This window comes from Xylocopa sonorina, chromosome 1 (genome assembly GCF_050948175.1).
Source record: "Xylocopa sonorina isolate GNS202 chromosome 1, iyXylSono1_principal, whole genome shotgun sequence".
Taxonomy (NCBI): domain Eukaryota; kingdom Metazoa; phylum Arthropoda; class Insecta; order Hymenoptera; family Apidae; genus Xylocopa; species Xylocopa sonorina.
In genome coordinates this window covers 19,774,656-19,788,231 of record NC_135193.1, presented here as the reverse complement: position 1 = coordinate 19,788,231, position 13,576 = coordinate 19,774,656, and the positions used below count along the sequence as shown (strand labels likewise).

The window sequence follows — 13,576 nt, the reverse complement described above, 5'->3', positions numbered from 1 at the left end:
ACCACTCGTTGTATTCTACTGATAAATGGTAAGTATTCCTTACAAGGTGGAAAAAGGTACCTTGGTATTATTTTAAAGATTTATTTATGAAATGTTTGTTTTTACACGAACAATGAGTACTTGGCTGATTGAGATACTTCATGTAATTTGAATACAACCAGAGTTCTATTATAATAAACACTACATTGGAAACCTATAAAGAAACTGTCTTAATCTCTAATGCACATTTTACTATGTAATTTTATCGATAATGATAATGATGCGTCACATACAACGACGACAAATATAATAAAACTGTAATGAGAAATTGAACATTTCCGAGCTTATCGAATAGCTTTTAGAAGAATTAACAATTTCATTTGTATTTTACTGGTTTTTCAATTTCTTCTTCTTTTTTTTTTTTTTTTTTTTTTTTTATAAGTATTCTTAATCCGCGAAAGGTGGAACGATGAGAAAATGTAAATTAAATTAGTAAAGGATTAACGTTTATAACTGATAACTTTTGTGGAATAACGTACTTCCTAGTTTTGTATAGTAAAATACCAAAAGATAAAAACACTACTTGCATTCCGAAAACAATTCATAATAGTTTTCGTTATATCTATCCATTAGAATTCGGACTTTTGGATACTTATCATAAAGGATGATCGTATCGTAACTTGTACACTGTTATGGAGTGCAACATAATATGTAGTCTGGAATGAAAACGTTTCATCCATGATTGTTACGAATGATAATAATAGTTGTAGTAAATGGTATGTGCGGGAGTTACATATCGTTTAAGCACGCTCGCCACGGATTCGTCGAGCAAGCTGGATATCCTTGGGCATGATTGTTACACGTTTCGCGTGGATGGCGCACAAGTTTGTGTCTTCGAATAAACCGACCAAGTACGCTTCCGAAGCTTCTTGTAAAGCTCCGATCGCGGCACTTTGGAAACGCAGATCAGTCTTAAAATCTTGGGCGATCTCACGAACCAATCTTTGGAAGGGTAATTTCCTGATCAATAACTCAGTCGATTTCTGGTATCTTCTGATTTCTCGAAGAGCTACTGTACCAGGTCTAAAAAGAAATACGTTTCGATTACATTTCGTTAACATTCAATAACGCCATTCTACCCTTTGTCCTATGATCTAATTTACCCTACGACAACGGGCAAACGTAAACACAAGCGTACAGACATAAAACTCGCCTGTATCTATGCGGTTTTTTCACTCCACCAGTTGACGGTGCGCTCTTACGTGCTGCCTTAGTAGCTAGCTGTTTACGGGGTGCTTTACCACCGGTTGACTTACGAGCCGTCTGCTTGGTACGTGCCATTGTTCACACTAAAACGATACAAGTTACATCAGTAGTGATAAACCATCGAAGAGAGCGAAGAGAAAACTTTTTTAACAGAACTCGAAAATTGACATATATATATATAATATATGCAACGTATACATACACGTATATCAAACATCACAAGAGAACAACAACAAAAATATACATATACATATATATATATATAAAACACTGGAATAAATTGATCGAATTACACCACACGAGTAGAGAACTCCAAAGGAGAGTAGAACTGGGGTTGAGAAACGCGGGAAAAACAATTTCGAAGAATATACCCGAAGTAAACGAACGGTTGTTTGGAAGGTGGGAAAGAAAGGAAATGGTGGGGGGTAGGAATGGTGGGGGAAGGGTCCGTTGCTGTTCGCACGGAGGAACCGCGCACCGAGGAACGCCGCGCATTGCGCAATGCACAAACTTTCGTTCCTCCTGCACCGACGCGGATAAAAGCCATGCTAACCAGAAAAAAAATGTATCAACCCGGGCAGGTAGGAAAAATGGTTGGTCCCGCGATCGCGCTCGTGGGACGAGCGATCGCGTCTACCCGTTGGATAATAACCGAGCGAGTGACACTCGTCCGCGGGAGAAGACGGGAGCGTCGCCCGCCGAGAGAGCAGGCCCGTGAGACACGATTCCCTCCACGAACGTCAATCGCAAAATGGAGGCAACACGACGGTGTGACGCGTTCGTAGACGCGAAAACTCGATTTTTCCCAGCACTTTCCCGCACTCGTCGACGCACTACTCAACCGGCCGCGTACACATCGCGTGCACACGATCGCACGCGACCCTCTCGCTGATGGAATTCCACGAAATTTACATACCTCTCAAAAGAAAAACTCTACGAGACGCGAGAGCTAGCACTATCCGTTTCCTTGTACTTCGATGGCAGTGGACGCTCTCCCGAGTCACGACTCCCTTGTCCCTACCCCCTAGAAATTAAATCGCGAGAGGCACGTAAGCCCGCGGTGCGATGCATCCAATCAGACGTCGGATACCAGCTGAGCCTCGTTACGTGACACACACGATTGGCTCAGCCTCCTACGCCTACCGTACGATACGAGAAGAGCCCTGTCAATTGTAATACGCGATACCACGTCTCGCTTCGAATAATTCCCGTCCCATTGTTATTGGAAATCCTTTTCGTCGATCCGAAACCTTCGCGTACAGATACGTTTACGATCACGCGTCGAAAAGGCGTAACGCATCCAAGAGGATTAGCGTTTCGATCGATGCGCAAGTTTTTCTTTTCCAATTCGTAGCTCGTTCAGGGCGATTTTTCTCACCGCGATTCTATCTGCTGTGAAATCGGTCATTTCATGGAAAGCTCCAGAAAAACGTGTCGAGCCTAGCCTTGTCTTCTAACGCTAACGACGCGTCGTCGTCTTGACAGCGTGCGTGCACTAAGATCGGCATTTTTTATTGCAGATTGAAAGGAGTACGCCTTCGATTTCTGTCCAACGATTACTACTGGGATTAGAGTTTCTAACGTAGTTTCTGTTTGGATAAAGTAGACGCCATTTCCGTCTAAATGTGCGCGAGCAATATTGCATCGAGATCGAGCAGGAGGGTCTAGCGAATTCCGACGCTTTCGTCAATTCTGTCTTAAAGGGAGTGGAAGCACGGTACTTAATTCTAATTCGATCGATGACACAGGTTTTTTTTTACTTCGGACATATTTTAACATGGATTGCGTTTACAAGTCGCTGGATAACTCCGTAAACGCATACGCGTGCATACCGGGTTACCCACTGAAAATGCAACCCGGATTTGCGAGCGCTTCCACGGATTTCTCACTACCACAGTTACACGCGACGATGCCCCCTGTCAGTTGTTGCAAGAAATATCAGATTTAGATAGAGGGCGTAACATACATACGTTTTCTCGTTGGCATGCAATTTGAAAAGTGATGTACATTTACCCCCTTTTACATATTTTAGAGTTTAACCGAGGGTCGCGACCCTAATTGGGACCTGCAGCAAGCGTTTTAAAATATTAATTTTATTATTCTATTATATTTCTTAAGTTTGTTATTTATTAAACGCATTTTTCGCATTGTCTTAAAAATTAAAGTTAATATTTGCCTGCAATGTTTACAGAGTTTCGCGAAAATTTTCATAAATACTACGGGTCCTCACACCATAGTTAAGTTTAAGAAACCTTGGTCCAGAGACACGTGGTTGTGTTTTCTCGATAGATACGTAGGTTTTCAAATTGTACGATAACGAGAACGTGTATTTTCTGCCCTCTGTAAAAATTGCAAATTTCTGGCAACGACTGATAGGGGGCGGTGACGAGTGTTAGTGAGAAATCTGTACATATGCTTGGAAATCCGGGTTCTGTTTTTAACGGATAACCCGGTATATGTACGTGTACGAGCACAGATCGTTATCAAGGATGTATGTTACGTACTTTCGATAATAAGTTTGTTATGCTTATTACTTACATGTGTTTATGTAATATGCATACAAAATGTATATATATGTATACAGATGCTTACATTTCAAGAAATGATGCGATACCCCCGTAATTGCAATTCTTACACTGTTGTATCTGAAATACGCAATTAAGTGAACTTAAAATTCCTGAAATACATATTATTTACGTTGATGATGTAATCCTTCTAATTACTGATCGTAGTGTCATACATCAGATAGTGTTCAATACACTATGACAAAAGAATAATTATTCATAGCTGTTTTTAGAAACCTTCGTTTACATATCGATTTTTCTATACAGAAACAAAGTTAAAATAACTAAGAATCGAGAATGTTCGATTGTTTTCTATTAAAATAATTGATATACGTATGCATATTCGAAGAATGGTAACGGTACGATTTGATAGTTATATCTTGACGGCACGTATATAGTAAGATAATTCAAGTTTATTAAAAAATTTGTAGTAACAGTTTACAGTTTAATGTTTCGTGAATTGTTTTCTTTTCTTTTTTGATTACTATATTATAATTATTAACGTAATAATAAAAATAATTGGTAATGTGTAATGTAATTTTTTTAGTCACAGGTTTTGTTTCTATTTTAGTTAATTTACGAAAACGAAATACATAAATGCGAGTCAATTTAGATAATTTAATAACGTAAATACAACTAACGAAATATAGATAACGGCACTTCAAGTACATAATTCAATAGCATTTTTTAATTTTCTATAAGTTGCTTCCCTTTGTCAAATGCTACATTACTCTATTTGCGTTATCTCATTGTACGTGAGAATTACCTATATTATAAATTTAATCTATTCTAAACTATAACGTTGACAACGATGTAAAAAATTGTATTTAGAAACTATGATAATAATGAATATAACGCTTCCTCCGAAATACTAAGTCTACATCCTATATTGCTTATGCATCATTCATTTTACTTATGATTAGATGTAACAGTGATTAGTCGCCGTGACATTTCTATTTTTTATGAATTACGTACTGTAGTCTGTGCCTTTTGTCTACTCCTACAATTAAATCATAAATGTACTCTACTAATCTATTTGATATGATAGATAGATATACTTTATCTCTGCGTTTTAATAGCTTGTACAGCTTGGCAGTGTTCATCTATAGTAATGACTTATGCGAGTGAAACTCAGCTACAATGAATTTGATTGTAAGAATATCCAAGAATATGATAATAACATGAATTTGAAGAGAGAAAAAAAAAGAATTGAGAAAATCTGAGACGTGAACAGCTTAAGCACGTTCACCGCGAATTCTTCTCGCCAATTGGATATCCTTAGGCATTATTGTGACACGTTTAGCATGAATCGCACACAAGTTTGTGTCTTCAAACAATCCGACCAAGTACGCCTCGGAAGCTTCCTGCAATGCACCGATCGCTGCACTTTGGAAACGCAGGTCGGTCTTGAAATCCTGTGCAATTTCACGAACCAAACGTTGGAATGGTAATTTTCTGATCAGCAGCTCAGTCGACTTCTGGTATCTTCTGATTTCTCTCAGAGCCACCGTACCAGGCCTAAAAAATAATGGTGCGCGTTGTCAAAAATGCAAGAACAATTTATTACCGCGGATAATACAATTTTGAAGGATATTTTTACCTGTAACGATGTGGCTTTTTTACACCACCCGTGGAGGGTGCGCTTTTACGCGCAGCTTTAGTTGCGAGCTGCTTCCTGGGAGCTTTACCTCCCGTGGACTTACGTGCGGTCTGCTTAGTACGCGCCATATCTACTATGGTAAAAATGGATCTCTGTTAATTCAATGAACAAATAAATAGATTCTGAATACAGACAAATTTTTATCTACACAGAGAATAAAATACACAATTTTTTTTTTTTTAAATATCGTACCTTTTTAAATTATTGCACGCGTTATATCGTACTACACAATAAAATCACGTTGGCAACAAGTTATAGTCGATATAAAGTGGGTTATAATTTCCCTCCAAAAGCAAGCATAATAAACAAAATGGCGAATCGTGTGAATGTTACATTAATGTGTACGAGACACTTACGCTACACCAAATCACGAAGCTTGTTCAAATACGAGAAAACGTTATCTAGAAACGATACGAACGAATACGCGGACAAGCGTGTCTTTTGTTCGGTTAGAAATTAATTCAAACGTACCTGCCACCAAATAGTTTCACAACAGAATCGCCAAACAACTCCCTTTCGTCCAGCGCCGTTGAACCGTTGTTGGTTACTGTTTTTTTCAGAAACGTAGCTTGCTTCTGTAAGAGATAGGCAACAGCACCCCGTTCAGATACACATCACACGATTGGCTGCTATTTCGTAACACTGTTTACGATTAGTCAGCTTTCCGCGAATAAACGCATTTGTTGTGGAATTTATCTGTTCATAATTATATTTTAATAGTGTTACTCTTCGACTCGTTTCAATCTTTACAGTAACATCATAATGGATGAATCATATTTAAAAAAAAAATACATATGTACACGCAATATATACATACGTATATACACATATATATATTCTTTATCTCGATTCTCGTATTAAATTGCACATTTTACCAAATGATCGATAGCAACAATAGAAGAATGATTGCATTCACTTTCGCTTAAATTGCGTTAAATAAACAAATAGATTTGTGTACGAAACATATGCGTCCTGTATTTATTTAATGCATATTTCTACGCAAGTGACCGTGTTCGATAAAATTAGATACAATATACGTTGATTCATCTAAACGTATTTATCCAGGCATGATTTTATGCAAGAGAATAAAACAATTTTTTGGTATTGATCGTTCAGCGAAATGTACAATTCAACAGGCAAATGGAATAAAGTATTGCATATTCCCAGAAATAGCAAGAAATTGATGCAATTAGAATAATTTCTAGAAATTCCTAAAGTAAGAATCATATTGAGAAATAGCTTAAAATAAATGTTTACATTACAAATTTGCATAAATTGTAGTTATATAAGCTGTACCGCGGATATAAGTATTATACAGTTTAATATAAGTTTATTATAATAATTATTGCAGCTGAGATTCCTATATAATTCACGATCGATCGAGGTGGTAGTAAATGAATCAACGGTTGAGATAAGTTCTTAATACCAGATCCTACAAAAGATCACCTCTAACGCCATCTCTGAGAAGAACGCTCAAACGGCAAAGTAAACTTTTAAAAGACTGGTGGCGCCATCTCTGCGAAGAATGCTCAAACTGGTCACACATCGTTATCGACAGTGAAGTGAACTACTGTGCTGGTGGCGCCATCTCTGGAAATAGAGTTGAACTTAAGTCCCGAATAGTTTAGATAGTTCTCACAGAGATGGCGCCACCAGCACAGTAGTTCACTTCACTGTCGATAACGATGTGCGACCAGTTTGAGCGGTCTTCACAGAGATGGCGCCACCAGTCCTCAAAAGTTTACGTTGCTGCCGGTAACGATGTACGACCAGTTTGAGCGTTCTTTTAAAAATTATGATACTTATTTCAATAACATAAATTAATGTGAATTAAAGCATGTCATACTAGAAGATGTACTCGGTATAAATGAAAAGTCTATTCGTGTAACATAAAATAAAAATACAATACTTCAATGTTATGCTGATTTACAGTACATGCACAGTCCCAGTATAAAATATTAGATAGAGTATTACATTCTTTAAAATAATAAATATCACACTTTATATTTATTCGCATCCATTCTAATTCAACTTGTAAACGGGTCTATTGATTAATAAAATAATACCCACACATACATACATACATACATACATACATACACACACACACACACACACACACAGTTCATGAAAAAAGTAAATACTAAAGAAAAATTATTTTTCACGATAACAAGACCTTGAAAACAATGACAGATTATTTATGCAACTGTCAGTCGTATGTGCATATTTTGTACATTACAACGTTATCGTGTTATATTAATATATCAAGGTAGAAAATATATGTATATAATCTATATCTTTGTTTTTTATATTTTCTAACTTCCATACTGTCGTATAACACGGTTGTAAGTTCCTGCAGATTTTTTATTTTGCAAAATCTGTTGCATTAGAACCTCGAATCGTTCTTAGATCACGATTATTTGCAGACGCCGACTTTTGCGGTATGTGTATGTAATTTTTATCTAACTGTGACTTATAAAATTCTGCCAGATCGTTAGGCAATGGCTGAAAATCTCTACTCTCTAGATCTATTACGTACAGTAACATTTGTCGAGACGTAGAAGAGATTTTTCCTTCGATCAAGATTTGTCTTGCACTTATTAACAAATTATGCAATTTTTCGTTATTGCATAAATGTTTTCTATGCGCAATGACCTGAAAAAGATAAATCACAAAAATTGCATCAGTTTAGAATATATACACGTATATGTACATTTAATTAAAGTTTGACCTTTTGTTACATACTTGTTCCATAAAAATTTTAATATCATCTTCAGAAGCCGTTTCCAGCAACATTTCCATATAATCCAGAAATGCAGACTGTAATCTAGAAGGTACTGACATTGTGAAACTATTTAAAAAGTCGGAGAACAGGCAAAGAGTATTGTGAAAATGGGTTACATTTTCTTCCTTCAGTTCTTTCCTTCCTGAATGTAAGACATAGTAAATAATTTCATAAGATTCTCATTAAAAGATAAAGAACACGTACTTTCGTAGTCTGCTTGTAAACAATTTACAAAGAGTTTATATAAATTCATATCCTCTTGGAAACGTGCATTTCTTATCGTTCGAGAGTCATACACCATCGATAACTTTTGTCCAAATTCTCTATCGTTTAAAGCACATTTGTAAAGTTTGTCATGTATATTTCTAAAATCAATAAAAACGAAAACAATTGAAATATTTAAAAATACTTATTGTACAGTATATACAATTTCGCAGTCTTACTTTAAACTTTGTTGCTTCAATTCTTCGTTAATCAGTTTCACAAATTCGTCAACCTTCTCCGCTAAATTCTCATTATCAACAAGATTGATGATCTTAATAAAATTCATATAATTCGTATCCTCGGAACACAATGGTCTTCCCGGCTTTGGTAACGAATCTTTCTTGGTTTGAGCCCACCCACGACCGCGAACAACAGACACCATCTTTACGTTAAATAATAAATTTAACCTACGAAATAATAACATTTCACTAATCATAAAAAGAATTACAAACATCTTAACAAATATATCGTATTCCATGTAAATACAAGCTTTGTGGTTCTTATTTGTACTAACATTCTATGGAATACACGTATACGTATTATTATGAACGAACAAATATAACATATGGTAACTATTAAACAGTTACAAGAGTTAATACATATATTTCATAAAAATCGTTTATTCTAAATATTATAATAGTTACCTCTTTTACAATAAATTATGGTAGATACAAGTGTTAGTAAAAGAGTTGTACCTCTTCTTAATTTTGACAATTACTTAATATGTACATGTTACCAATTATCACATGGATTATTTTAATATACCACCAAAATTGCAAAAAACCTAGCGTCGTTCACATAGTTGCAATAGCCATTGAGTTTCACAATCACTCCTGTTAAGAAATATCTCCATCATTTTTAATAAACAAACATTTTGCTTGTCGTACCACTGTTAAACGTACATAAAACATATACTAATCATTCATATAATAATCATTCTAAAGGAAATAATTCATTTCTAAACTTTAAAAGTATCTTGTTAAAAATTTCACTTTTAAATATTAAAAAACTCAAACAGTTTCTCTATCATTAACAATAAAATACTCGTATACATAAACAGTAGTTTCAAACGAAGCGTACAACAAAATTGACTCTCAACGATACTATTTACAAAAAAAACTGACGTTGAATAACAAAAACAATTGAACCGAACGAATCGTACTACTACCATACGATAAATAATAGCAATTAACTATACTAACCTATACGTGCGATTTAAAAGAAAACCGCGTGTCGAGGCACGATCGTTCGCTGGTGGACGCAAAATTGAATCGACGGGAGCTTTCGTTCGATAAAATCGGTGGTTTCGTTGGAGAAAAAGTGAGAAATAAAAACAACCGAGTCAGCCGCAACTTTTCCACGTTCCCAGCGAGAAGTCCCGAAAGCAATTGGCCAGCGAACTCTGCGGCAACGAGGGTGGTGGGGGTCAAACTTCGAGACGGGCTGATCATCGAGCGCGCATGCGCGTTCGCGAAATGTATGATTACCGGACGATCGCCAGTCATCAATCGGTGATCTGTCACTCGATCATTGTACCTCGTTCTGTTTCATTTTTCGACCGTTCGTCATTGATATAAATCGAGTCGTCTCCGTTACGTACCCACCGGCTGGACATACATCGACTCGAGCCGTTCGCGAACCTCTCGCCGACATCAACGAGAACACGATCACGCTGTAGCAAAGGGACCGTGACTAGCTGTCTGTTAAAAGGCTGCGGATCTTGCCATGACGACGGAAGAACAGTTTCAGGCGGCTGTTAATGTGATTAGGAATCTACCAAAGAATGGTAAATTTTTCGACACGATCGATCGCGTTCCTGACAGTGGTTGATTTTTATTTCTCCTACGATGCGATCGCATCGTCGTTTACGTCCTAAGCGACTCCTTCGAAACGCTTTCCGTCTTCTAATATTGACACGACACGACACGACACGACACGACACGTTACGTTACTTTTTCTGTCGCTTTTTTTTTTCTTGTTTTCGTCGGTTTTTTGTCGTTCGCAGAAGACTCGACAGACTAGTTTTTCCTTGTTAAATTAAACAACACCGCGAACGCTTAATATTCACATCATGAACTTGTATCGTGATCGTACTAACTTTGTTTATCCCATTGCAAAATATTTATCTGTATTTTCCATTGGACTGCGATAAGCTCGTACCATTTAGATTAAAGCTTGTTTGCGTATTATTTGCGTATAATATTGCGATGCCATCATTTTTCTGCGAGCTTAATGAAAGTGTAAGTTATATAAAATGAAACGGTAATAATAACACTAGGCACAAATTGATTTGTTTATTTTTACGAAAGTGCGCGTAGTTACGAATGTTTGTTGTACTCGTGCAGATTTTTTTCTGATTATCGTAAAGACGAGGATTTTTTTCTGTATACAGTTTTGCAATATTATATTATTAGTATGGAAGTTCCTTTTTATTCTATCAGTCAAAGACTGTATTTTGATATTGCGTTAGAGACAGGATATTTCTACTGTTATTAAATTCACAAACACGCGTGCATACATATACTTTCCATTTATTATAAGTCATTGTGTGAGTGGTCTCATTTTACTTTCTAACAGAGCTGGAATGGGTGAACTGTAGTTTATGTTTAAAACTGGAACGTTCCTCTTGAGCGACCGCAAGTATACCTATCATTTTTCAAGATTATACCATCGATTATTACCTTCCGCGTCTTTTTATGGATCGTTTGTTTAATTTTATATTGGAAATTAAATTCCCAGGCTTTTGTTTGTCGCTCTTTAATAGCGCTTAAATAAATGTTGTAATTGCTTTGTAATATTTCACGCAAAATGTATCCCAAAATAAAATTTTGTTACATCACGATTTATCCTACAATTCAGAATATTCATCTTGCGCTTTGAAGCGGTACATCGATGTGATTATACGTCTTAACCGTATCAATGTTCGAGTAACGCATGTTTTTAATTCGTAACGCTTAACATTTTCTATATTCTATGTATTAATGATATGAATAGAAGAACATAATGATCATAGATTTTGGTAACATGTTTCAGGAGCATATCAACCTAGCCATGAAATTATGCTACGTTTTTATGCGTATTACAAACAAGCAACGGAAGGACAATGCCTACAACCAAAGCCCGCTTTCTGGGAGGTAGTAAAGAAGGCAAAGTGGGACGCTTGGACACGTTTGGGCAATATGAGCAGAACGGAGGCAATGAACAACTATGTAGAAGAATTAAAGAAGATCGTAGAAACGATGTCTTACACAGACAAAGTGGCCAGTTTTCTAGATAGTTTAGATTCATTTTGTGAAAGTGTTCCACCTCAAGATTTGGAATTACTTCTTGGACCTGTGTTGGAGCGTATGCGTTCGCAACCCGGAATGCCATTATCTGGATCCCCTTTGGGTATGTATTACATGCTCTCTTATCTAATTTCTATCCATAAGAAAAGATGCGAAACAAAATTGAATGTTTTCAATAATTTTCTTCCTGTACAGCATCAAGGGAAACATCGCCACATAGAGTTTGTAATAAGAATCGTCATATTGCAAGTAGTTTAGAAACTAGTCCTGCCAGTAGCCATAGCGCAAGCCCGCCGGATACTGACGGCGAAGAAGAATTTATAGATACCGTCGAAGTAAGCCGCTGGTATTATAGGCAATGCAAAGTATTTGACACGCAGCTACTTTAAATTTATAATACTGAAATTAATTTCATTTATTCACAGTCTGCCCCGGAACGAACGCAGAAAGACGAAATACGAAATACGACGAAAGCTTCCAATGGTACCCAGAAAATTACAAACAGTTTAAGCGTTTCTACCGATAAAATCAATGAACTAGTTACACAAAAGGAGATTCCTTCCGAGTTAACTAATGGATACGTTAGTACAAACGGCTACACGGAGCCAGTAATAGATAATGAGCAAGAAAGGAACAGTAAACGTATTAAAAAGGATGAGAAATCCAATGCCGAATTTCTCAATCAAATAGCCACGACTATGCAGAACTTGCAAAGAGATTTAGACAGAATAACAGCCAGAGTGCGTAGCTTGGAAGGTTACACGTTGCAAGCATTGGCACCACCGATAGTACGTGCATTCTATTTCGTCTTCTACACTCCTTCTTCTCTATATTCCGTTATTGCATTACGTTATGTTTCTTCTAGAAGCAGCCTACCGCGACTTCATACCCACAATGGTGGCCTTTACCAGAGTGTTCACCCCGATTGTTCACTATTTTAATCGTATGGCCGTTCGTAGTACAACTTTTGGTCTCCTTAACCCAACGTTACCGTCAACGGAGTCTGTGATTTAAATACTACTATTATCCTAATTCAAAATATATTCCGCTATCTACTATTAGACAACGTTGAACTCAAGTAATATAAATACTTTTAAGGTTTCTGATCAAAGTAAATTCACGCGGGAGCTAGGAAATACCGGACGATTTTTATTTCGTAGATAGATTGCAATTGGAGCGAGAATAATTAGTCACGTTCAAGTTTTTAAATTTGTTCTATGAATTATTCGTGCACGGTGCAGTGTACAGCGATTGTATAGAGAGATTTATTTATTTTAAACATGAAAGGAATCGGATAATGTTTAATTGGTTTCTGTATGTTTCTATGTTTAAAATCAATGAACTATACCGCTACCTAAGATAACTTATGTGTATTATAAATAGTAATATATACTCGTATATTGTAATATAGAAACAAAAATTATATACAAATTTTATATTGTACATTCAGGTTAAAGGCAAAAAGAAAAAATAGAATTTATTATAATACGTGATTTTTTTTTTTTTTTTTTTAGTAAATTATGATTTACTTAGAATGGTATTGTTATTACCATTAATAGTATTTTCTTTATGTAATTTTAAGTTAAGCATACATATATGCCTCGAAATTGTGTACAAATACTGTGTAAAAATGTGCAATTTCTAACTAAATTTGTAACAATAGCTGTATCGTTTGTAATTAATTTTCGCGGATGTTTTATTATCTATTAGTACAATTTTGAATTGCAATAATATAATTATCATTTTGTAAGTTCATATTTTTCACTTTGTA

At 36.0% G+C, this 13,576-nt stretch overlaps 4 protein-coding genes across 4 annotated transcripts in view; 1 reads left to right on the top strand and 3 right to left on the bottom strand.

The window, feature by feature from the left end:
• Positions 1 to 65: 65 nt before the first annotated feature.
• LOC143425870 (histone H3.3A) lies at positions 66 to 2,316 on the bottom strand. Its single transcript, XM_076898925.1, has 3 exons — positions 2,162 to 2,316; positions 1,193 to 1,328; positions 66 to 1,062 (listed from the first exon to the last, which is right to left on the bottom strand). Exons 2-3 carry the CDS (start codon positions 1,318 to 1,320, stop codon positions 780 to 782), a joined length of 411 nt encoding a protein of 136 aa, XP_076755040.1. The 5' UTR covers positions 1,321 to 1,328; positions 2,162 to 2,316; the 3' UTR covers positions 66 to 779.
• A 2,097-nt stretch (positions 2,317 to 4,413) lies between these two features.
• On the bottom strand, positions 4,414 to 5,561 carry LOC143424153 (histone H3.3A). The gene is made up of 2 exons (XM_076896056.1): positions 5,410 to 5,561; positions 4,414 to 5,327 (listed from the first exon to the last, which is right to left on the bottom strand). The coding sequence occupies exons 1-2, from the start codon at positions 5,535 to 5,537 to the stop codon at positions 5,045 to 5,047; spliced, it is 411 nt and encodes a 136-aa protein (XP_076752171.1). The 5' UTR covers positions 5,538 to 5,561; the 3' UTR covers positions 4,414 to 5,044.
• A 2,063-nt stretch (positions 5,562 to 7,624) lies between these two features.
• LOC143425862 (uncharacterized) overlaps positions 7,625 to 13,576 on the bottom strand; it is a 33,726-nt gene continuing 27,774 nt past the window's right edge. The window contains exons 2-5 of the mRNA XM_076898913.1: positions 8,698 to 8,925; positions 8,459 to 8,619; positions 8,215 to 8,396; positions 7,625 to 8,124 (exon numbers count right to left, since the gene is read on the bottom strand). Coding sequence (XP_076755028.1) covers positions 7,834 to 8,124; positions 8,215 to 8,396; positions 8,459 to 8,619; positions 8,698 to 8,925 — 862 coding nt within the window. The 3' untranslated portion in view covers positions 7,625 to 7,833. The remainder of the gene's footprint in view (positions 8,125 to 8,214; positions 8,397 to 8,458; positions 8,620 to 8,697; positions 8,926 to 13,576) is intronic.
• LOC143427072 (acyl-CoA-binding domain-containing protein 4) lies at positions 10,149 to 12,919 on the top strand. The gene is made up of 5 exons (XM_076900932.1): positions 10,149 to 10,304; positions 11,552 to 11,908; positions 12,001 to 12,140; positions 12,231 to 12,593; positions 12,671 to 12,919. Exons 1-5 carry the CDS (start codon positions 10,244 to 10,246, stop codon positions 12,812 to 12,814), a joined length of 1,065 nt encoding a protein of 354 aa, XP_076757047.1. The 5' UTR covers positions 10,149 to 10,243; the 3' UTR covers positions 12,815 to 12,919.

Excerpts from the sequence above, each read along its gene's own strand:
- LOC143425870 (XM_076898925.1), bottom strand. The coding sequence starts at position 1,320 with ATGGCACGTACCAAGCAGACGGCTCGTAAGTCAACCGGTGGTAAAGCA. Across the intron at positions 1,063-1,192 it reads AAAAAACCGCATAGATACAG|ACCTGGTACAGTAGCTCTTC; the intron begins GCGAGTTTTATG and ends ATTTCTTTTTAG.
- LOC143427072 (XM_076900932.1), top strand. The coding sequence starts at position 10,244 with ATGACGACGGAAGAACAGTTTCAGGCGGCTGTTAATGTGATTAGGAAT. Across the intron at positions 12,141-12,230 it reads AATTTATAGATACCGTCGAA|TCTGCCCCGGAACGAACGCA; the intron begins GTAAGCCGCTGG and ends ATTTATTCACAG. Across the intron at positions 12,594-12,670 it reads AAGCATTGGCACCACCGATA|AAGCAGCCTACCGCGACTTC; the intron begins GTACGTGCATTC and ends TGTTTCTTCTAG.
- LOC143424153 (XM_076896056.1), bottom strand. The coding sequence starts at position 5,537 with ATGGCGCGTACTAAGCAGACCGCACGTAAGTCCACGGGAGGTAAAGCT. Across the intron at positions 5,328-5,409 it reads AAAAAGCCACATCGTTACAG|GCCTGGTACGGTGGCTCTGA; the intron begins GTAAAAATATCC and ends ATTATTTTTTAG.